The 24,956-nt window shown below is 39.3% G+C and overlaps 1 protein-coding gene across 8 annotated transcripts in view; it reads right to left on the bottom strand.

Moving 5' to 3' along the window:
* The window catches only part of pard3aa (par-3 family cell polarity regulator alpha, a), an 800,310-nt gene that overhangs the window by 208,287 nt on the left and 567,067 nt on the right, over positions 1–24,956 (bottom strand). For 5 of the 8 annotated variants that reach the window (XM_080212186.1, XM_080212212.1, XM_080212167.1 and 2 more), the window contains 3 exons: positions 17,607–17,790; positions 10,034–10,182; positions 4,707–4,754 (listed from right to left, as the gene is read on the bottom strand). In XM_080212186.1, coding sequence (XP_080068312.1) covers positions 4,707–4,754; positions 10,034–10,182; positions 17,607–17,790 — 381 coding nt within the window. The remainder of the gene's footprint in view (positions 1–4,706; positions 4,755–10,033; positions 10,183–17,606; positions 17,791–24,956) is intronic. The other 3 variants (XM_080212204.1, XM_080212194.1, XM_080212176.1) reach the window with 2 other exon arrangements.

Consider the following 24,956-nt stretch of genomic DNA (forward strand, 5'->3'; position numbering starts at 1 on the left):
CAATCTTTTACACTCAAAAGTCAGGTTCCTGAACAACTCGAGATGAAAACGTCCCTGTTTACAAATGGAACGGCAAGATCCCTGCATTTGCTTCAGTTGCTCCACTTTGTGTGGAACTGGACGTTTTGCAATGCATGATTATATGGGAATGAGTTAAAGCACTATACATTAAATAAATAATAAAACAGAAATGAATGGTCTTTTTCAGACTGGCGTTTAGGCTAAATGTGATTTCACTGAAGCCCATTTTTAAAATGATGTTGCTGAATGTCAGTAACATAGATACAGGTTTAAATACTAGAGTGGCCACATAAAAGCTTTGAAGTGATATTATAAATCTCCCTGCGCCTTTCAAAAAAGCCTGTTTGAGTAAAAATGCATTGCCCCCTCTGCCTTTAAAATATTCACCTTTTCCATTTTAGTCATTTTTCTTCCATCCATTATATAATTCTCTCGACAGTAATTACTTCATCAGTGGTCATGCTATTCAGAGTAACCTTGTGCACAAAGATCACTGTTTAGCTTACTCGGGAATGGGAAACTGGTTTGATGTTGGCCAAGATCATCACCAGATAAAGGTGTGCAGACAGCTGCCATTTAAACTAAGAAATTAAAAATTGTGCTTGTGCAGCAGAATTTTAAAAAGTTGACAGCAATGTGCAATGGCCAATAGAAGTCTTCTAGTTAAGAGTCAGACTATTAGTAGTGAAACCACTGGCATTGTGCTTGAACTAAAATTTCCTCTTCCAACTTGGTTAGAGTCAGGTCAATTCAAAGTCAATACCATTGAAATGGAAAAGCCCAAAATATTTGAACATTCTATCTTCCTTTCAAAGTTTCCATCTTTTTTCCAACACAGAAGTGTCCCATGGCGTTGGGACAGGGACCCAGCTGAAAACTCATACAATCTATGCAGCGATCAAAATGTTACTGTGTGTCAAAACAAAACACACAAGAGAAATGTGATGACACTGGGGGGAGACGGGAAGGTTCTGAGTGGAGTCCCAGAGCTAATGGTTGGAACCCTCCTTGTTTCTCATATGCACGAACTACTAGGATATCAAAATCATGTAAAATTTGCTGAGGACACTAAAATAGAGAGCAGCGGTATTCAAAAGATTTGCAGAAGGATTTAGAGCAGACAACTAGAAAATGAACTTAATAACATAAATGCGAAATATTGCGCATGAGATTATAAAAAATCGGCCACATGTATACACAGATTAGTGTTGAAAGTCAGCTTTAGAAAGAGGCTTGCAAGTGGGAACCCTATACAGTCCTGTAAGAATGTTCAGCTCAGTTCCTCTCCCAAGGCTTTAGGGCACTTCCAAGTTAAAAAATTGATAAAAACTTTGGAAGTAAACTAGAATACTCAAAATTTATCACTACTCTACTCACCATAATATTGCTTTGCTTTTGTATTCTATGCCTTTATTTATAAAGTATGCCTTATTAATCACTTTCTCAACCTGCTGTACTACATTCAATGATTTGTAACACATGTACTCCGATCCATGTGTTCCTGCACACCTCTTAGAATTTTATCCTTTATCTCATATTGCCTGTCTTCACTCTTCTTTTCAGAATGTATTCTTCCACACACCTCTGCATTAAATTTCATCTGCTATGTGTCTGCCCCTTCTACCAGCCTGCTTATATCTTCTCAAAGTCTATCATTATATCCTCCTCACAGTTCACAGTACTTCTGAGTTTTCAGTCAACTGCAAATTTAAAAATTGAAGAGTGAAAAGTAAATTTGCCACAGATATCAGGGAGAATTTTTATTTAAAGTGCAATTGTTGTTTGGATAAAACTTCCAATCAAGGAAGATGAAGCAAAAACATTTTGTTTCAAACTAGTTGTTCAAAATGCAGCTGGGTGCTCAAATGGCATAGTGACAGAGTTTACACATGCTGGTGACAGAGTTTGCACGCGCCAGTGAGAAGTTTAAATATGAGTATTTATAAATAATGTTATGAGCATTTATATATGACACTATGAGCGTTTATATATGACACGATGAGAGTTTATGGGCTATGTGGTTGGACAAGGTGTTCACTTCCCAGTTAATTTTAGCACTGTATGATTGCCCCTTTCACTCTCTATTCACTTTAAGTAATTGCATGTAATGCCCCTCACTGAAACCTTTACATCCACATGTGCCTGTAAATCAAAGGGTGCACTTAATAGAAATGTTATTACTCTGCTTCAACTCCACCTCCACAACTGAGGCAAATAATGGATACTCTGCTGCTACAAATCATCATCAAACAGTCTCTCAATGGTAACAAGCAAACTTTTCCCCAAAGGGTAGAAAAACTAACACAATGCTGGATATCGGCTCGTGTAATTCAATGCAATTTTAAAAAGGGAGCCAACGGCATAGTGGTATTGTCACAGGACTAACATTTCAGAGATACAGGGTAATGCTCCGGGGACCCAGGCTCAAATCCCGCCATGACAGAAATTTACAGAGAGGCAGTGGTGTCATATTGCTGCTGAACGTGGAATCCAGAGACCCAGGGTAATGCTCTGGGGACCTAGATTTGAATCCCATCATGGCAGACGGTGAATTTTGAATTCAATAGAAATCTGTAATTAAAAGCCTAATGATAACCATTAAACCGTTGTCGTAAAAGCCCATCTGCTTCACAAATGTCCTTCGGGGAAGGAAATCTGCTGCCCTTACTTGGTCTGTCCCACATGTGACTCCAAAACTACAGCAACGCGGTTGACTGTTAAAAGCCCTCAGAGATGAACAATAAATGCTGGCTAGCCTAGCCACATGTTCCATGAGTGAGTAAATAAAAAATAAAACACATAAAAATCCAAAATATGTCTGAAAGAAACTTGAACCATCAGAGAAAATGTTGGTAATAAGTGCAGAGGCAAATTCCTTTTTAGACTGGTTAGATGTGGCTACTGGCGTGATTCTGATGTGGCCTGGTTGGAATCTCTCTGTTTTAGTTTTATTTATATACAGAGTTTGGAAACAAGCACAGAAAAACATGAATGGTATTTGTTGTTGATAGCAGGGTAAAGGAAATCGCAGCAGCAGGAAAATGCAAGAAGATGAGAGATACGTCAGCAGAATAGGGAGATCAACAGCAGGTCTAATACAAAACATCAAAATATGAAGGGATCTATTTAAGGCACTTAATGAGGGGCAGGAGCAGAGAGATCACTAGGCCAGATACATGGATATTTCAGGGTGTAAGTTCAGGGAAAGAGGTTGTTTAAAAAAAACCTGAAATTCTGAACACAAAAGAAGCTTTCATGTTGAATTTGTATCAGGCACTAGATTCACCCGCAGTTGGACCTCTGCATGCAGTTCTAGGAACCCCATTGTAAGAAGGATGTTAGAACCTCAGAAGACTTATCAAGGAATAGAGAAAATCAAAATTCGAGTTTCACAGTACAATTTGTATATGTTCTATGCAGGCTTCCTACCAACCTACCTCACTTCATCCTATCAACATACTGTGCCATTTCCTTCTCCCTCACATCGTTTTTCTCAATTGGGAATAAAGTAGTTTTATTTAACATTATGAGAAGTTTTTGAAGCCGTGAACAGGCAAAGATTCTCGCTTGTTGGCAATTGGTAGGTAACAAGGGAACAAAGGCCAAGGACTATCAATTGAAAAGAAAGAAAGAGCAAGGAGAACTTGGAATGCTTGCCCACAATAGCTATTCAGGCAGACATTGTGTCATTTCAAAAAAAAGTGAATTGTTAAGTTTTATGGAAGTACGTAGAAAGATGTAGGTCAACTGGAGGGAAACTTACGAAGTTCCTTTTGTAGAGCCCAGACCCAATGGTCTTAACAAGCCCCTTCATTCCTTCTAATAATCCCACAGAGAGTCTAGCCATTACACAACTGTTGCTACTCATTCCCACTCCGATGGGACACAAATTTCAGGTTGCTTCAGGAATAACTGCAATACCTAAAAATAAATTTAGATTGAACAAGACCTCTATGCTTTTTACCATTATTCTAATTGAAGGGAAACAAATTTCTTCGATACTTCCCCCACCTGTTTGCCACAACTTTAATAGAAACTCTGCTTGAACCTATAAAAGGAATTCCAGGCAAACCTGTGCCAGCATTATGTCCCGAATAAATTTACCTGCATGAGCAAATCAATGGATCTTTTAAGATATGTCTCATAACGCAAGCAAAACCTTCATTAATAATTTTCAACTACCCATCTTAGAATTGGTTCATAACTTCTTTTTCAAATTTTTATTCCATCCGAAAAAAAACAATTCAAATTCGAATTGAATCCAATTCATGGTCTCCACAAGAGAGACAAACAAGATTCTAACTGACAAGATGAGGCATTGCACCCCATCTTGGGCTTGATCTGACACTTCATCTGAGCCAAAAGGGTTTGTAACTTTACTTGTTGTTTGACGGAAATGATTGCCACATAAAAATATCAGGCCAAAAATTCACTTGACTTTTACAATCAATAACCTATCTCAGAGTTTCTCAAGAAATCTTATTTTTCCCTTGGCTATGATTTGTTTGAAATGAGTGAAAACCAGCATGTGTGAATTAACTCGTACAGCAGGCAGCAAGGGTGATAAACATACACAATGCACGACTCAGGGATTTTAATGACTGTTTGCTGTCGTCATGGTAACAATGTTCCTGCTACATCACTTAGGCTGCTACAGCAACTGGGTTGTTATTGACAATCCTTACCTGTGGTTATCTGTTCAGCCAAGGAATCAAGATTAGCCTCATCAGCTACTGCCAAAAGGTAAAAGGTCAAAAATTAATGAGGTTAGTATCCCCCATTCCACGTGCTTCATTCCAACCCACTCATTCCAAGTTAGAGATTTCAGTTGTTACAGGTCATGCAGATCATACTTCTTGACAAGCAAGCACACAGATTATAATTGCCATCCTTCAAAAATTCGTTCATTATCATGCATTTGTTGTGAGGTGTTTTAAGCTCAATTTAAAAATCATTACCTTATTTTGTGTTAGAGCATTACTTCAAGCTAAAGCCACACATGGGTTTTTGTAGTTTTTACATTGATTCAGCTATAAATCAGCAGTCTATTATTTCACTACTCCAGCAGGGTGGTAATAATTCAATGAAGGGACAAATCTAGAAAATGATTTTCAGCATCCCGTGGACCAGAGAAAATGGAAATTCCCATCAAGACTCCAATCATATTTTTTGAAAGCCCACAAATTTCATTTTTGAAAAAAAGAGGAGCCCGGACAGGGTGTTGCATTTCTTAAAATACATTACGTTTAACATATTCGCACTGTGACCAGGTTATGCCTTGCAGTTGTGATCGACTTGCACTGGACTCTTATTATGCCTTTGTTCCCCAGTGCCGATAGGTACTTGAATCAACTAATTAATCAGTTGCTCATCCTCTCATCATGATCATCAGTACTGATTTTAATTTCTTTGCTTTTTTTAAAAAAGTATATACAGTCCTGAATCAGCACTCTGAAAGGAATATTATTCAGGTAATTAAATTCCACTCAGGAGTTAGTAAAAGCAGGGCTATCAACTAAAAGTCAATAAAAGAACAGACATTTATACAGCACCCTTCAAATCCTTAGGATGTTTCAAATCACTTTAAAGCCAATTAACTTCTTGTCAAATGTAGTCAGTGCTTTAACATAGGCAACTGCGACAGTTTGCACACAGCAAAGTCCCATAAAAATGAGAGAAAGGAGCAGAAAAATTGTTCTAGCGGCATTGGTTAACATATGAAAACTGGCCAATTGGTGACCCTGTTCCTCTTTGAATAGTTCACAGGACACTTTACATCCAGTTCAACAATGGCTTATCATCTCAGCCAAAAGCCAGCACCTTTGACAATGCTACACTGAAGCATCGTACTCAAATCTCTAAAGTGACTGAGCCAATGCCAACTGTTATAAAAAGCATCCAGATCAGGATGAGAGGGTGAACAACTGATTAATCAGTTACTTAAAACGCTGGTCAGAATTGAGCAATAGTAAACATGGGGGATGAAAAACAAGGGAAGCAATCATTTGTATTACTAGCTGGATCAATTACAATAATCAAATCTGACTACTAGCTTTGCCACATTATTTGACATAAAAAGATACAAATCTTATGAACTAATTGTACAGCACATTGACAGAATCAGAACATCATTCTATACAGGGTTCATTCTTGGATAACCAACAGTGAGTGACCCTCTCAGCACTTAATGAATGGCGTTACCCAAAGTTCTGCAGCATATAATTCAAAACGTGAAGATGTTTTGTTTGACCATATTAAAATCAACATGCAGAATTAGATTCAAATACCCGGCTCTGCCAAGTTCATAACCTCAGTAGCGGGAAGGGGATAGGCGGAGTTCAGGCATCCACCCTAGCTGGTTAGGAAGAGCCATTAACAAAGCCACTCCTTTTACACAGCTTCAATTTGGTTGGCTCAATAGCAGCATGGATGAATTCCTACAAGGAGGTTTCTTAATAGAGGTCAGTTGGATACATCATTGGGCATTTTGCTATCCCGCCAAAAAAATATATAAAATATCCCCCTTGGAGCAATAAATTTGTAAAAATTAGATAGCTTGCATTTATTTTTACAGTCAGGCCAATTTATTAACACATACCTTTATTTTCCTGCATTGCTTCTCTATCCTTTGAAGGAGTAGCTCATGCTGCACCACATGGATGGCTGTAGGTAATGGGTCCAAGCAACCATTCACGAGGCAGAGGAGCGAGTGAACTATAGGACATTTGGAGCTGATATGCAGAAGATTGTCTTCTCACCAGTTTTGGGGCATTAAATTGTGCATTTTCATACTGCCTTTCCTGCACTGGGTTTTCCGAGACAGACATTCAAATTTTTTTTATTCCTGAATTTCCAATCAATACCAGACAGATTTCTATTTTTTTAAGCAATTTCTCAAAAAAGTGATCTGCTTGGTTCAATTTAGATACTTATCAATCTAAGCCCTTTACCTAATCACTCAATACATCAAATAAAAATATTATATATATTAATATTTTTATAATGTATCATCTTATTTTATTTTTCTCCCATCTCAAATTCATTTTATGTAATATGACTAGGATTTTTTTTTAAGATGATCTGACTTTCAGGAAAAGGTTGGTGGGGGGGGGGGGGGGGGGGGGTGCAGTGTTGGGGCACAAAAAGGGAGTAGCATGAAATCAACATACATTTTAATCTCAGCTATTTCCTGTACATAGGATATGTCCAACGTATTGAAATCAGTTCTCCAAATGGTTTACTGCTCAGCAGCCCAAATTAATAGACTCCAACTCGAGACCAAGTAATACAGACTGGTTATTGCTACCTAAATCTGTCTTGTCCTAATATCAGGCCAAACACAAGAATACCAAATTTCAAAGAATCACAATTTATACCACAGGAGAAAAGAGATGGTAGCTGAATAGCAATTGATTCTGATTGGCCAAGGCATTGTCATGGAGAAAGCTATGGCAATCTTTAGGTCCCCAAGCTGCCAGTTAATTCAAAAAAATGAGCAAGGCTTGAAAATATGTCTTTTGTTTTTAAAGAACAGGTTCCTGCGTACAACTCTATATTGATTCTAACGGACGTAAATGAGCAATGAGTCTGACTGATTATATTAAGTTGGTTGTTAGTGGAGCTAGTAGTAAACTCAGGATCGTTCAGCAAATGCTGCTCAATTGTGGAGTCACATCTAACAGCAGACATTTTGTTTTGGGTTTTGCAAGTGCAGGCTGGTTGACTGCAGTCTATACTCTGCATAGGACAAACTGCCAGAGGAACATATTGGTTTATTCAATCATTTAATCATTGGAACGTATGGCCCACACAGCTAGGTCAGACTGACATTGAATTTCACACATAATGTTGCATAATTATGTGGTAAGCCTTTTCGGCAATCTTGTAAATAGGCTTCTAGCCATTTCTTCACCTTGCAAGCTTGGTACAGAGATAAAGTGCATCAAAGCTATCTTGCAGGACAATGGCTTCCTGATCAGACCATTGTTCACTGTATATCGCACGAAATTGTAAATGGGTCAAAGCCCACCACATTCAGAACTGAAAAGTGCTCGCTCCACCTCAAATTATCCTGGAAAAGCAAACTCTCAAAAATTTGCACAGCAGGCAAAGTGGGCCATTTCATGCTGTTATATGCAGTGGTGTCACAAGTGGTATTTTCCACTAACAGGATGCTGTTGTCAGTCCAAAAAAGATGTTGTCCACCATACAATTGAAAATATTGTGTATAAATTTCAATGCCAATATGATGCCAAGTATGTAAGCCTCACGTTCCAAGGGTTGGCTGATCAAATAAAACAACACTGTTCTTCCAACTGTTCAGAAAATGCAGGTTATGGAACTAGTCAACCAGCCAGTGCTTGCAAAACCCAAAAGAAACAGCTACTGTTAGAAATGATTTCATGATTGGGCAGCAGTTGCTTAACAACCCTGATTGTGAGAATAGCTCTACTGATAACCAATTTGATACAATCTGTTAAACTCATAATGTGGCACATTTATGTTTGCAAGAAGTGATTTACATTCATACCCAGCAACTTACTCTTTGCAAATAAAAGAAATATGCATTGGCCACGCTAAATTCTCCCTCAGCATACCAGAACAGGTGCTACAGTGTGGTTACTAGTAAATTTTCACAATAACTTCATTGCATTGTTAATGTAAGCCCACTTATGACAGTAATAAATAAAACTTTTTTAAAAATCTTTGAATATTCAAATCTTGTGCCTTTTTTGAATTACTCAGAAGCTTGGCAAGTCATAGAGGCTTACAGCATGGAAACAGGCCTGTTGGCCCAACTTGTCCATACCACCATTTTTTTTTAACCACGAATGCCATCCATTTTTTTACCACAAAGCTAGTCCCAATTGCCTTTTATACCCATCTTATCCACGTAACTGTCTAAATGCTTTTTAAAAGACAAAATTGTACCCACCTCAACCACTAACTCTGGCAGCTCGCCCAGACACTTACCACTCTCTGTGTGAAAAAACTGCGCCTCTGGACCCTTTTGTATCTCTCCTCTCTCGCCTTAAACCTATGCTCTCTAGTTTTAGACTCCCCTACCTTTGGGAAAAGACGTTGACTGTCTAGCTGATCCATGCCCCTCATTACTTTATAGACCACTACAAGATCACGCCTAAGCCTCCTACACTGCAGAAAAAAAAAAGTCCCAGTCTATCCAGCCTCTTCTTATAACTCAAACCATTGAATCCCATCACATCCGAGTAAATCTTTTTTGCATTCTTTCGAGTTCTGGAGAGTCTGTAGTTCACTGCTGCCTTTGACATGGCAGCACCTCAGCCAGAACTGACTTGCCAACCAATCAGCACCCCTTTCTTCTGTTGTATAAAGTGCTGTGATTGTTTGTAATCGTATTATGGTTTTATGGTAATTTGGCAATCCTGCATTTGTCCTGATGAGCACAAGATGAAAATCTTTAGAAACATGTCAGTCTTCAGCAATATTCAAGTTTCGTATTACCAAGTGACTGCTTGTTATCCAAACTGTTCTCTAACTTAACTAACAGAAGACAAGAAATAGGATAAAGGCAGGGCTGTACTTATACGTCCAGTGTGAGATATTTAGCATGTACGTTCAATCATTGTTAATAATGGACTTGCACAATTCTAAGGAAACAAAAAAGAAAATCTATTTGGCCCTCACCTGGTGGCTGCAAGATCTTGTAACTAATAATACCTAGACCCACATGCCAATTTGTCACATTATTGCCAATAATGAAAACACATGGCTTGGTTAACAAGAGGAGATTGCTTATATGCAATTCCATTGAACTAAAGGAAATTGTTTTGAACCCTACTGACAGGCCAGCAATAAAATGTTCAAAATGGGAATTTTTTAATAATTCTGTACTCATGATTAAGAAACCATGTCATTTAGTAACTACGACATAAACCTGTTGAAAAGAATGGCATTAGGAAGACCAAAATGATCTGAGGTTCCAACAATAAAAAACATAGCTGCACAGGTTAAAAATACAGTTGAGTTCTACCTAAATCCATGCTTTTAGATTTCCGTGTTTTAACAAAGTCCAGCTGAGTGGCATCTCCAAACTGTTTGGTACGTTTTTCAGACATGCTCTGACGTCCGAATCCCTCTCGCTGGAAGGCAATGGCAGGATCGACATCTGGACTTAAAACACTAGGGAAACAGAAAAGCACAATTCTTTATATATACATATGTACAAAAAAAACTAGAAACAAAGAATCAGTATGATAACTCTTGACAGCAGCTGTAGGAAGGTCATTGTTCTGATTGGCATTGTCTTACTAAGGAAAAGCTCCAAAATAACTTACGTGTTTCTATAACGTACTTGCTCAATACACTGACTAAGAAAGGCACAAGGTATGAACTGCTGCTCATCAAAACCTATACTTTGAGCGAACCAGATTTAATAGACAAACTGCTGTCCTTAAACAGCACAAACTAGTGTGGAAAATGTCATTTTCACTCTTGGCAGGAAAAGTGGCTTGCTGTGTTTGAACTCGTGTGTGATTACTTGTGATGTCAATCACAGCATACCCTGTCACTGCATGTTAAATAAAGTTGTCCTGTAAGATACAATGCAGTTTTTCCATGATGCTGACCTTTATGGAGAGAAATTCTGCCCAAGTATAAACTCACAATGAATCGCCATAGATTCAATGACAATGGAAAAATGGCTACATTTGTACACCATGAGGGACCCACAAACCTGAATTAAAAACTCAATTTCTGTGTATGGATAGATGCTGGAGAAGACTTGTAGAGGCAGAGAGAGATGCACACATTAAGTAGACAGCCACATACATTAATAAAAAGGGACAAAAGATAGATACCCTTTTCAGGAGGGCACACATTTTTGTCTTATTTATTCATGGGATGTGTGCAGCATTGGTCCATTTCTAATTGCTCTTGGAAAGAGCCACCTTCTTGAACTGTTACAGTCCATGTGGTGTAGGTATAACACATTGTGATAAGGAAATTCCAAAATTTTGACTCAGTGATGGTGAAGGAACATTAATATGTTTTCAAGTCAGGATGGTGCGTGACTTGGATGGGAACTTGCAGGTGGTAGTATATCCATATTGTTGCTGCCCTTGTTCTTTTAGTTGGTAAAGGTCATAGGTTTGGGAGGTACTGCTGAATAGGGCTTTGAGAGTTGCCATGATGCATCTTATAGATGGCACGCACTGAAACTACTGTGCGTAACTGATGGAGGGGTGAATGCTTAAGAGGTGGACATGGTACTAATCAAGCAAGCTCTTTTGTCCTCGATGGACAGCCTGGATAGTGTTGAGTTTTCTTGTGTGTTATTACAGCTATATTCCTCCAGACAAGTGGACATTATTCCATTAACCTTTAAGTTCACTCCTGATTTGTGGTGCCTTGTAGATAATGGACAGGCTTTGGGGAATCAGGAGGCCAGCTACTCCGCACATCAATTCCCAGCATTTTGTGGGCACAGAATTTATATGGCTGTTAGAGTTTGATCATAAACCTATGATGACCACCACAGCGTTGATGATGGGGACTCAACACTGGTCTTGCTGTTGAACATCAAGTGGGAATCATCATTTTCTGGCACTTGTGAGGCTAGAAAGTTATTTACTGCTTATAAGCCCAAGGCCTGAAAGTCATCCAGGTCTTGTTGGACAAAGGCAAGACTGCATCAGGAGTCGTGAATGGTGCTGAACGTTGTGCAATAATCGGCCAACATGCCCATCTCTGAACTTACGTTGAAGGGAAAATCATTGATGAAAGTAGTACACTTCTTCGAGGAACTCTTGTAGTGATGTCCTGGGTAGAGCTGATCGGATGACAAAGCCACAGTCATCTTTCTTTGTGCTATGTATGAGTCCAGTTAGTGGAGAGTTTTCCCCAATTCCCACTGAGTTCAATTTTGTTAGGGCTGTTTAATGCCATACTTGGTTAAGCATTTCCTTGATACTGCATTGAGAGGGTTATCAGAGAAAGACAGCATGTCAAGATTAGATAGTGGAGCTGGAATGATATTCTGGGGAACTGCTTAGTTATATTGGTGATCAAAAGTTTTGTACAAAAAACTAGGTGTGATCTGCTTGATTGCACATTTACTATGGAGAGTGGGCTTTATATGCTTTTGATTTTGATTTGATTTGATATATTGTCACATGTACTGGGATACAGCAAAAAGTATTATTTCTTGTGCACTATACAGACAAAACATATAATTCATAGAGTACATGGGGAGAAGGAGAGTGCAGAATATAGCATTACAGTCATCGCTAGGGTGTAGAGAAAGATCAACTTAATATATGGTAGGTCCATTCAAAAGTCTGATGGCAGCAGGGAAGAAGCTGTTCTCGAGTTGGTTGGTACGTGATCCATAAAGTTATTGAAATTTGTATGAAATTCTCCACATTCAAATGATATCAAAGATTTACATTCTAACATCACAAGAAGCAGGTGGTGTTTCATGCAGCCACCATTCCCTTTATTACAAAACTATAACTGTACATATTACGGAAGGGAATTCAATAGATAATATCTGTTCCCAGGCTAAATATTAGCTACAATTCTAATACATAAAACATAGTATTAAGGGACAAGTAACAGATATATGCACCAAAGTGCCAATTTATTACATTTATTCTCAAGAAATACAGGGCCGTTAAGCAGAATATGCTTCCCTCTTAAACAACACTGTAAGCAAAGGGTGAAAGATACAAAAATGAAAACTATTATCGTTTCATGCCTAATATAAAAGACACGCAGGAAGAATTTTGCTTTTTATAATATGCACTAAACAGGTTCATCCTTAAATGGCTGAGACTGGATTTGCATCCATTGCTTTACAAATAACACAGCAGAAACCATTCTCAAACACTGGCAGCAAACTCTTCAAGCGATCAGCAGTTAGCCTGCTGTCAAGCAAAGGATTTATTCAAGGCACTTACTGTCGACAGCAAAAGAGACTGAGGAAGGATTGCAGCACAATAAGCTAACCAATGATCCTGGTCATAAATGAGTTCTTAACGGTCACAATAAGTTGCAAAAAAATAGATCACAGCTATTATTCTACCAATTTCCTCTCGTACCTTCAAGGCACGAACGTGCTGGCAGTATGCTGGTAACTTGAGAAAGTGACCACTCTTACTGTGCTTTAAACGGCAAGTGCTGCCAGGCATCTTCATGGTAGACAGCATCACAAACGAGCAGCAATCTAACAAGTCACATGCACGCAACTTCCAACAGGAGATACTGGATAGTAATCAGGAACAGAAATCCTGGTTGACTGGACTTGGTGAGGGAAGGTTCAGCATAATATTCCCCAATACATTTGTTTCAAATGATATTATGTACGTTCTTGGTCTGAACTGGTTCTATATCATATTGATGCGGCTGTCATTATCGGTGAACAATACCACCCCGTCTACAGATCAAATAACATGTTTAAGCAGGAAACCATGCTGTTATTTGCTTAGAAAATCTATGACCAGTATGAATTGCATACCATTTACTTTCTCAAAACTGATCACAGGTGTGATAAATAGTTTTAAGGATAAATTCTATGAAACTGAAGAATAATCATAATTTCAGATGGGCAAAGTACATGTAACAAAGCACTCAAATTTGAGATTAGTTGCACTCAGGTCACCACTGAACAGCCAAATTAAATATTGCCAATTATGCTGGGTAATGGCCTCATATTTCTATCAATTCATCTCTGAGAACCCTTATTTGTAGTTATTGAGGATCCTACAGCTTGGCCTCAGAGGATTTGCATTAAAAAAATCTGCAACACTAGAAAATTTTGTTTAATTATTTGTCACTCAGAAATCTAACCATTGCTTTGAATGCTCCACTGCAGTTGATGAAAACTAGTTTGAAAGATGAGGGATTAAATATAAAGGTCAACAAATTACACTGTGAATTAGTGGGGGTTTTTTTGAATGCGAGTGGTTTTAATTTTTTTTTGGAAGAGAAACTTTCAACAGTATGAATGTGGAATCGCACACTAGGAAAGGGCAGAGCTGTATTTTTAAATTAAGCTGCATGATAAGAATGATTACGGGACAGCAGGAGACCATTTGGCCAGTGGTGCCTATGCCAGCTCTCAGCAAGAGCAACTTAGCTCATCCCATTCCGCTGCCACTTGCTCAAAGCATTTCAAGTTGTTTATCTGCAAGCTCTAATCCAATGTTTTCTTTTTGAAAATCATGATTGTATCTGCCACGATTCCATCCCAAGTAGTCTAATTTAGATCTTAATCTTTCTGCATGTCGCCGTTTGATATTTTTGCCAATCACCTTACATTGGTATCCTTGAGTTAAACATCCTTCCACCACTGACAAATGCTTTTCCTCTATCTATCCCAACCCCTCATGATTTTGAACACTTTTATCAAAGGTAGCACATGGTAAGCACACACGAGTTCAATTCTGGTCTGCAATTTGCATATTCTCCTCGTGTCTGTGTGGGTTTGCTCCGGGTGTTCCGGCTTGCTTCCAATGTCCAAAGATGTGATGTTTAGATGGATTGGCCATGTTAAATTGCCCCTTAGTGCCCAAAGATGTGTAGGTTAGGTGGATTAACCATGGTAGGTGCGTGGGGTTACAGCGATACGGCGGAGAGTAGGGCTTGGGTGGGATGCTCTTTCGAAGAATCAATGCAGACTCCATGGACCAGATGGCCTCTTTCTCCACTGTAGGGGTTCGATTATTCTCCTCTCAACTTTCTCTTCTCTTAAGAACACCACCAGTTTCTCCAATTCATCTACATAACTGAAGTTCTTCATCCCTGAAGCTATTCTTATATATTCTTGTTACAGCTCCCCCAATGTCTTCACATCCTTCCTACAATGTGATGGCCAGAATCAAACACAATATTCCAGCTGAGCCTGAACCAGCACTTTTTTTTAAAAGGTTTAGCATAACTTCCTTGCTTTTATATTCTCTGCTTTTAATTATACTCCTCATAAACACACAAGCTTCTTTTAACTACTTTCTCAACCTGCCCGGCCACTTTTAAAAATCTGTGCTATTTACCCCCAACCTTATCTTTCTTTTCTTTTGCGCCCTTTAGGACTGTGTCCTTTATTCATTTCCTTTCTTGGTTCTTTATACCCAAACACTTGACATTTCTCTGTATTAAGTTTCATTTGTCACATGTCCAGCCATTTCACCTTTTTATATCCTCTGGAAGTTTATCAATGTGGTCCTCATACTTTCGAATTTTAACCCCTTTGCTCCTCGACACATTCACATTTAATTAATCCTCAGACTCGCTCATTAATTGCAAAATAATTCTGAACAAAGGCCTACTGTTAACTTATGAAGGCTTCCATCGCTTCTTTAAATTCAGACCAGATGTCACTCTTGTTTATATAACCCTCTGCCCACATTTACATGATCATACCCACATTCGGTGGCAAAATCCCACCATTTACCTTCATTTCAGCATCATCATTTGCTCCATTAACAGCAGGAAATTAAAAACAACAGTAGATTTCCTCTGAATCCTTAGCACAACATTAGGCCTTCAAGAGACGTTGGACTGACCTGCGCTTTGAACTCTCTGATAAACAAGTGCTTTGGATCTCCAAATCCAGCTCTGTAAAAAAATCAATTTGACCAACACATACCAGACAGTTCCAAATTGGAACCTAACCTGACACCTAACCTGTGCCGAGCGAATTCATCTCAGCCTCCACAGCAGCTGAATCATTTTAATTCACCTCAATCGTCCGGACTGAAAAGGGGGAAATATCTGTTACACTTCATGCTTCTGATTACTATCCAGCTACATGTGCTGTAAAAATACGTGCACATGGTATCATATATGTGGAGTTTGCACATTCTCCTCCTGTCTGCGTGGGTTTCCTCCGGGTGCTCTGGTTTTCTTCCTCAGTCCAAAGAAGTGCAGGTTACGTTGATTGGTCATACTAAAATTGCCCCTTAGTGTCCTGAGATGCATAGGTTAGAGGGATTAGCAGGTAAAATATGTAGGAATACGGGGGTAGAGCCTGGGTGGGATTGTGGTTGGTGGAGACCCAACGGGCTGAACGGCCTTTTTCTGCACTGTAGGGTTCTATGATTCTATGACATGAAGACTGCATCAGCCTCGTGTTCAGCTAGGATGTTCCCCATGATCAAATCACCCACTGACACTCATTCTCTGGGTTAACACACAAAGAATGATCAGTTAAGTGAGGCATTGGAAGACGTTGCATAATAGAATTAGAAGTTTACAAGAATACAGGAGAGGTTCATCAGGAAGTATTCCATGAAATTGAGTGAAAGAAATAAAGCTAAATGCATTAACGGTTTATGGTTAATTCAGACTCAGACTAGAAACTCTTACTGCTCACCTTTTCTTGCTCATCATAATTTTGCGATGCTATTTATGAATATGCACAATATCAATAATGATTGTTTCACACTCAGATTTACAAGAATTCAGGCTGCATTCAAGTTGCCAATTTTGTCAAGTCTTAGGTTATGTAGCTTATTTATTTTTTAGTGAGTTGTCAGGCCTCTGTGAAAGCATCAGAGCTGAAGAGTTTCAAAAAGCATTCCCATGCCAACAATACAAGCACACTGCCTGTAATGAGGTCTGTCGATACTGACAACTTAAGCTGAAGATCAAGCTTTTTTAACTCGAAGTAAGGAAAAACGTTTCCCTAAAACGTAGAAGGTTCTTGAGAAATGTAAATAAGTCCAAACCCTCTGAAGCCTTTCATCTCTTCTCAATTGAAATTGCAGTCTGTGCATTATGTATATAACATTTGAATATTACAGCAGAGGATGAGGCACCAATGTTTTTCCCAGTTGTACAAGTACTACCAGGTCAGATCAAATAACCATTTTACATGGATTCTAGGCACCAAAAATTGCTCGGAATTTTACACAAATTGATGAAAAGCATTAAAAAGTGAAGCTACCTTTTATTCATTCAATGAATGGAAACTTTGTCTGAACTTGAGGTTTGAATTCTTCATTGTCAATAAGTTTCATGAAAAAATCATTTTCTTTCAGTATGACATATGAAATTATTATGGATGAAATAAGATTAATGACAATAAGGGCCAATGGTGTTACTCAAATTCCAGGTAAGACAAGCAACCTCTTCATATACAGTATAAACTTCTTGTTTTGCCTTATGTGAGTATGTTTGCGACTTGTCCTGGGAGTGCAAAGTCCCTTTTTTCCAGCAAGACTCAAGCTCTGTACTACCAATGCTAAATCAGCCATGCAATTAAAAATCACAACTAGGCATTTGCCTTTCTGATCACCGTCAAGTGGCCTCTACTGGAAAGTGCAGAGAGAGATCAGAGATAAGACAGGATGAATTCATGTTGGAAACAGAAGAACCTGCCATTGAGGAGGAATAGCTGCTGGTGACTACGGAATGGTGCAGCAGAAAGGATAATATAGGAAATAGGTACATAAGTAATAGGGGTGGAGTAGTCGGTGGCAGGAAAGAGAAGTATCATAGAGAGCTATTATTAAAATATCACCAGTTAAATGATCCCCATCAGTGACAACAAGCTTGAAGAAACGGTTTTAAAATTGACCACCATTCAACTGAAACTGTGCTCTTACCCATCAGTTTTATCTTTATCAGGTTCTTTCACCCACAGACCAGACGGTACAGAATTCATGTCCTGATGATAACCCACAGATGACTGGTTGGACAGCCGAGGAAGATTACCAGGTGGTCTGTCATCCTCAATAATAACTATGTCGTCTTGGGTCATGTTCACCGTTGGAGACATATGGTAGTTACCTGTTTACAGAAATTAGGACTTAGGTCAAAAATAACACAAAGGTAACATGAAGATTGGCACTCATTTCATGTTGCATTATCATCAAAATTAGAAAATGCTTTTAAAGGCACCAACATTTCACCTTCAATCCGCTTTTTATTCTTGTTACGTGTTTCAGATGTCACAAAACTCGGCATTTGAGTTAAAGATCAGAATAAACGTTGCTAATTTTACTACTGAATCCCATTTGTTCATATGAATAAAGTAAAGCTGTTTTCCTCCACTGAAAGAATTCATAATTATCTCGCTCAGCTTGAAAACATTAATGCATTAATGAAAGGAAGGCTGCACTCATTCCAGACCACTCTTTTTGATCTCAGCCACGCTATTGGGAGAACTGTGGAAAAGCAGCAGAACATCCTCCACAGGGAAGGAAAGAAGAAAAAAGCAAACGAAAAAGTGTGTTTTGGACGGGTGGGAGTGGAGGAGAGAAGCTGAGCAGTCTTAACAGCTGGCTCAACAGCAACAGAGCCAGAGATCCAGAAGCAGGTTATTTGCACACCTGCATTCTTGGCTGGGAAGTGGAGTGGAGTCGCCCAGGTGGGTAGCAGGGTCAGGAAGAGATAAGAATAAAAAGTAACTGCAACATACAGAGGAGGAGGTTTTGTTTTTACAAAGAGTATACATGCTTAATATTTTCAATGAGTTGCAAAAGAGAATAAATTCCAATGGCTCACCACAGCTTCTTTTCAGTATATTTAAGAAGCTGCAATATTTTTAATAGCACTGCTTGTGTGATGCAACTCAACCGATCAGTTTTGCTAACCTCATACTGAAAGGCATGGCGGTGAGGGCATCATGTGGTATACTGCTACATGGAAATGAGTTAAAACTGCAGGAATGACGAGCCTCAGAACCATATGCCAGCACTTTTGAAATTGACATAATCCTCCTACCTTTCTTAACATAAAAAAAGTGTTTTATTTCACAAATTACTAGTAGTTGCAATTTTAACTCAACAGGATTGCTGCTTTCATATGTTTAAAAGAAAAACATCAGGAAATATTTAAATTTAATGACCAAAACCAACAAAGTCTTGAATTGAAGGAAGTTAGCTTTTTAATAATTTCATGTTAAATATTAAAAATTCATGTTCTGCAGCCAAATCAAAGTAAAGCCCAAGATCGTATGATGACACCGTGGTTGGCACTGTTACCCCAAAGTGCCAGGGAACCAGGTTCAATGCCAGCCTTGTGTGACTGTCTGTGTGGAATTTGCATGTTCTCCCTCTGTTTGTGTGGGTTTCCTCTGGGTGCTGGGGTTTTCTGCCACATCTAGGGTCCAGGGATGTGTAGGTTAGGTGGATTGGCAATGGTAAATGTGCAGGATTACAGGGATACGGTGGGGGGCGTGGGGCTGGGGAAGATGTTTATCAGAGAGAAGGCGCATACTTAATGGGCTGGATGGCCTCCTTCTGCACTGAAGGGATTCTATGATTTTGGGCGGCATGATGGCACAGTGGTTAACACTGCTGCCTCCCAGCACTAGGGACCCGGATTCAATTTTGGTCTTGCATGATTGCCTGCATGGAGTTTGCATGTTCTCCCTGTGCCTGCATGGGTTGTTTTTCCAGGTGCTCTGATTTCCTCCCACAGTCCAAAGATGTGCGGGTTAGGTTGATTGGCCATGCTAAATTGCCCCTTAGTATCAGGAAGGCTGGCAGGGTAAATCCTTGGGATTACTGGGATGGGCCCTGGGTAGGATTGATGGGCTCGATGGGCCAAATGGCCTCCTTCTGCACTATAGGGATTTTATGCTTCTAAGATTCTATAATAGTTTTGTTGGCTTCCATGGAGTCAGGAAATACAGTTGAAGTCTTCAGCAAACATGTACTACAATATGGAAATGACCTATTCGACTGTAGCGCCAATTATTTTTGCATCAACATTATACAAGTAGGTTTTTAAAAAATTGGTATCACCAAATTGTGCAAATCGATTCAACAATAGAAAATTTATAGTACCGGAAGGGTCTGGAGTGTCAACTTCCAACAAATTAAATTAAGCTCTTCCATACCTGATGTACTATGCAATTTCAAATTAACTAATGGACTCGTTAACATATCCAAAAAAAGTATTTCTCTCTTTTCTCTCATCAACAGAGCGTGATTAAAGAAACCACTTCAGTCAAAATGAAATGAAATGCTCAAATCAAACATAAGTCACGTTTTCTTTTGGTTGTGCCGCCCTCTTGGAAACACCAAATAACTCTTATTTCATTTCCTCAACAAATATCTGCCACCTTTAACTTTTTGAGTAAAGGGAGATTCCCCTTTGGGTAACCCTCCGATTCTGCCCTAGTACTGAACTGCAAGATTCATACTATCTCAGGGGAATGCATCATGCCTTTGAGAATGTCTGGCTGTGATGAGTTTAAATCTCAGTTCTCCCCTGCTGTGTTAAGATTGATTGCCTGTAATAAGCAGACAGCATTCAGAGTAAAACTCCTGTGTACCTTCTTAATACATAATACATCAAAATAAAAAGATGGCAGTTGATTCATATGTTTCTGAAAATGCTTGATTTTATTCACAGGCTTGCTGCTTGTAAATGGCCTACTTCTTGTGGGTTCGCAACTGAAGTTGTTTTCTGTTTCAACTGTGCAGTGGCGCCCTCCCACTGTGCAAGATGATGCTTTGCGCCATGCTGGTCAAATCTGTGTTAAGCATTGCCTGGTGCAGCTCAGGAATCCCACTCTTATCGTGACAGTATCTGCTGCAATTGTTGCAAGTGAAGACAGTAGGCTGAGAAAGTGACAATTTACTAGGCTCTGCTTTCTCCTGGTTGACTTCTTGACCAGCTCAGGTTTTCATTTCAAGTGTCCTTTCAGTCAGCCTCCACAGGTTTATGGTTGTCAGTGACTGTCTCTCAGTTGCCTGTGTCAATGTCTATCTTCTGTGACTACTGTTAAGAGTCCAGCTGATATTACTACTGGATAAATCAGATCCCAGGCTGGTGGCCAGCTTGATAGATTCTAACTATAACTTTTTGTTTTGCTACATGGAGGGTAAGTACTGAATAGAGTCACAGGAGTCAGCTGCTGAACTTTTAACAAAAGAACAAAACATTTATTAAACAAGGGACGAATTAAATCACGGACGAATTAAATCACTGACGCCTTCACCCCAATTACACCTTTACGGATATGTACAGATTCACAAGGATAACACAAGTTACAAAGTTTATCTTACACACTAATGTTCTCAATAAGTACACAGTCCATGTAAATCAATAGGAGATCTTTGGTCAGACACCTTATACTCTGAAACCAAGTGGCAGATGTCACCTAAACAACTTTTGTGGATTTCTCATCAAATCCCTCCTGCCTCCCCCCAACATGCTTGTCACAGTGTGACACAATTGGTCTCACTGGATCCACACAACAGTTTCCAATCTCTGCTCTTGAATAACAAGCCTGGGAACCTTCTCCCAAAATATTGGTTTCTCTCTAATGTCTTCACCAAGGATCCATATTCAGGGTTTCAACCATACCTTTTAATGGTCCTCTGCCCTGGAGCACCGGGTGTATTCAAGCTTTACCTTCCACACAATCTGTCAGATACCTAGCCACCATTAAAACATCAGTGCTTCAGAACCCTGTAGTAAGGCATCAACAACCTTTGGATATGCTTGGATTTCAGAATTTTTACAAGCTCACTTTGCTTTGCATCTGCTCCCAGTTGATTCTTTTTTGAGTCATCCTCTGCACCTCACTTTTAACTTCACTGAACAGGACCTGTTTCTTTGACTATAAGATTTTCCTGGAACTTCCTCCTTCTCCTGTTCTTCAGCTTGGGGCCTGCTCTCAGCAGTCTCCCTTCATGCCTATTTCAGCAGATTCTGGAAAAAGCTGCATAATTTGGAGTTACCATCTTCTAACTGAACTAAAACTGCTTTCTGTTCTTTTTGCCTTCATGACTGTTAGGCAAGAGTCCAGCTTTATTTATACCCTGGGCTTGCTTTAGAAATAAATACAGTAAAAATACAGGCATTTTTTAAAGTGAAACTGAACTCCAATTAACAACACTCAAATGCAGAAATATAAGTCAAGCTCAAACTCAAAACCACATTTCATTCCCACAAGCACAAATATAACTCACTTAAAACTCTCTCATCGCTTAACAAAAGTTCACTGCACAGAAATTCTTTGGGTATTCAGCCAAGATCTATCCGATGAAAGCATCCCAAGCCAACACAGATGTTGCTGGCTGAGCAATGAGTGCGTGCTGATGGAATCAGAACCTCTAGGTTAGTGACCTTGTCCTGCCAAGGAATGCTGGGGTTAAGTCCGAGATAGAGAAAGTGGAAATTGTTCAGCCATTTCTCCTGCCTAGCATTTGCCATTCAGGTTTCATCATTATGGAGCAAGGTTTTGAGGATGCAGATTTGATAGACTTGCAGTTTGTTATTCTCAGTCAGGTTGCTGTTGTTCCACCATCTCTTGCTCAACATAGACAAAACAGCTGTAGATTTTGCGAAGACCGTGTTGATTTTAGTATTAAGTAACATGTTGCTGATCAGTGACCTATCAATGACCTCCAGCATCAGATTGTCAATGCTGTTGGATAGCGGTAGAACAATGTCTTGGATCAATAACATCCTGGATCTTAATTTCCTGATGCTGATGATCAAAACCATTATCTGGAGAAATGAGAGAGCATCTATTTGTCCCTTGGTATGGTACGACATTGCAAACATTGAAAATATCGCTGATGACAACTTGGTCCACAACTTCATTTTGTATCTCAGGCGAGCAAGACTGAACTGCTTTCCATCAGTTCTGGTATGTAAGTAGACATCCTCTATAGATGGCCTGAAGTCATGTGACAGTAGCAAAAAGAATACGCCAAAAGGCGTCAGTGCCAGAAGACAACCCTGTTTAGCCCTCCACAGATTTCAAAGGGCTGACTTTCATAGCTGACCTTACCCATCGCATTGTCATGGAAAGAGGTCACATTAAGCAGCTTCAGTGGGTAGCCAATTTTCTCCAGCAGCTTAAATAGACTGCTTTTCCTCAAGTTCAAATGCCTTGGGAAGATTGATGAAGGCAATATATCACAGTCTCCTTTGGTCACATCATTTCTATTGCAGTTTTCAGAATGAGGGATCATATCAATCATAAATCTTCCAGTTCTAAAACCACACTGGAATTTGGGGTGGATGCATTTAGCCAAGATCTACAGTATAACAAGAGCAACATGGATGAATACTTTTGCCATGACACTCCAACCAGAGTTGCCTCAATCACTGCAGACGCCCTTGGGCATTGCAAATCATTTAGAATTGAGATGAGGAGAAATTACATCAATCAAAGGATTGTGAATCTTTCGAATTCTCTACCCCAAGGAGTGACAGCTGCTCCATGATTAAATATACTTAAAGGCTGGGATTGACAGATTTTTGTTCTCTCAGGGAATTAAGGGGTACGAGGAGCAGGAGTTGAAGCTCAAGATCAGCCATGTCCATGTTGAATGGGGGAACAGACTTGATGGGCTATGTGCTCTACTCTTGCTCCTATTTTTTATGCTTTTCACCCATAGCAAATGAGTCAATAGGTTTGCTAATTTGAATTGTCTTTACACACAATTAAGTGGGTAGGGTGGACAACAATGGAAGGGAGAATTAAAAAGGATTAATTTGCCATTTTAATGGTCCTCAGACTGAGGCAGTTTAAGGTAGTCTGCAGTGACTGAGTAACACTTGCTGACATCTGCAGGTATGTGTCTGCTTTGGCACAAGGGTCTCCACCTGCTGGCAACCCCTTGGATGTTCAATTATGCAACGGCATGACCTGAAGGTCCAATTTCTGGAAGTCTCGATGGGCAATAATACAGCCTGCTGGTTTGTGAATGCCTCAACCAGTTGGTTTTGTGTAAAGGTCTTCCAGGATACATTTGGTCAGAAGAAAAAATAACTGAAGTGAAGGGTTTGCCTTTTATTGATTCATACTAATGGCAAAAAAAGCCAGCCAAATCTCTCTTCCCAGTCCTTGATCTGTAGCCTTCTCAGTTAAATATTTCTGGTGCATATCTAAGCACCTTTTAAATAAGATGAGGACATTGGCCTCCACTGCCCTTGCAAGTGATGAATGCCAGGTGACCATACTTCCTGGATGGATAGATCTCAACATGGCTTCCCTGTTAGTTTTGATGCAGTGCGTCTCTGGTATATTGAAAATCAGGGGATGCAGGGAAACAAATTTGATATTAAGTAGTGTCAACTGAGTAAACAAAATTAAATGAATGCTTCTCCAGAAGTTACCACTTCAAATTCTATAAATAATAGGAGCAGCATGGGGACAAGGTTACTTACTCTGCCGGAGTGATGCTTAATATCTAAAAAGGAATGAATGAAAATCTAGAGACCCAAGATAAAAACATCTTGAAGCAGACTTCATCTTGAATTTTTTTTTTGGAGTACTTTCCCAACATTTGTCTTAGATACTCAGACAAAGATTAGCTATTGATAATTTTAACTTTGTCGGTAATTATTTTGATTGTGAGGCTGTAAAGTAACTTTTCTTTTGGGGTGCCATTGACGAATACTGATGTTATATTTATATGTGGGAAAGTTGTAGGAAATGCTACCTGAATCCTGGGAACTTAGCTCCTTGAAAAGCACATCACCTTCATCCAATGAGGGGCAACTTGCTCCTGGCCGTGAGCAATTTCAGAGTGAAAAAGTCAAGATAACTCTGCCTTGTAATGGTATTTCACATGAATCCATTTCCTGACACTAAAAGGAAGAAGCACTATTGCATGGAATCATATCAGGTAGCTGCAAGCAGGAAATAAATGCCACAAGAATCAGTTGCTTGCCAACATTGCCCTGGTGCCAAAGGAATGCAGGCACCAACGAATGCCAAGCCATGTGTAAAAAGTATGTTTCTCAGATTTTCCCCATCATGTAGTGACAATTTGAGTAGTTATTCTGATTGCAGTGGAAAAAAAATGATGACATTTAAACATGGTAAAAAGGGCGACAATTTATTTGCTGCATAAATTTATCTTGATTGAAATAATTAAAAAGTCAATATTCACGTACTTTCATTCTCTCCACTTAAAGTCCACTTTATAGACATTTCCGTGGCTTAATTTTGGAGTACAAACAGATTACTTCATTAATAC

This window comes from Carcharhinus amblyrhynchos, chromosome 2 (assembly GCF_965287045.1).
Source record: "Carcharhinus amblyrhynchos chromosome 2, sCarAmb.v2.hapA, whole genome shotgun sequence".
Taxonomy (NCBI): domain Eukaryota; kingdom Metazoa; phylum Chordata; class Chondrichthyes; order Carcharhiniformes; family Carcharhinidae; genus Carcharhinus; species Carcharhinus amblyrhynchos.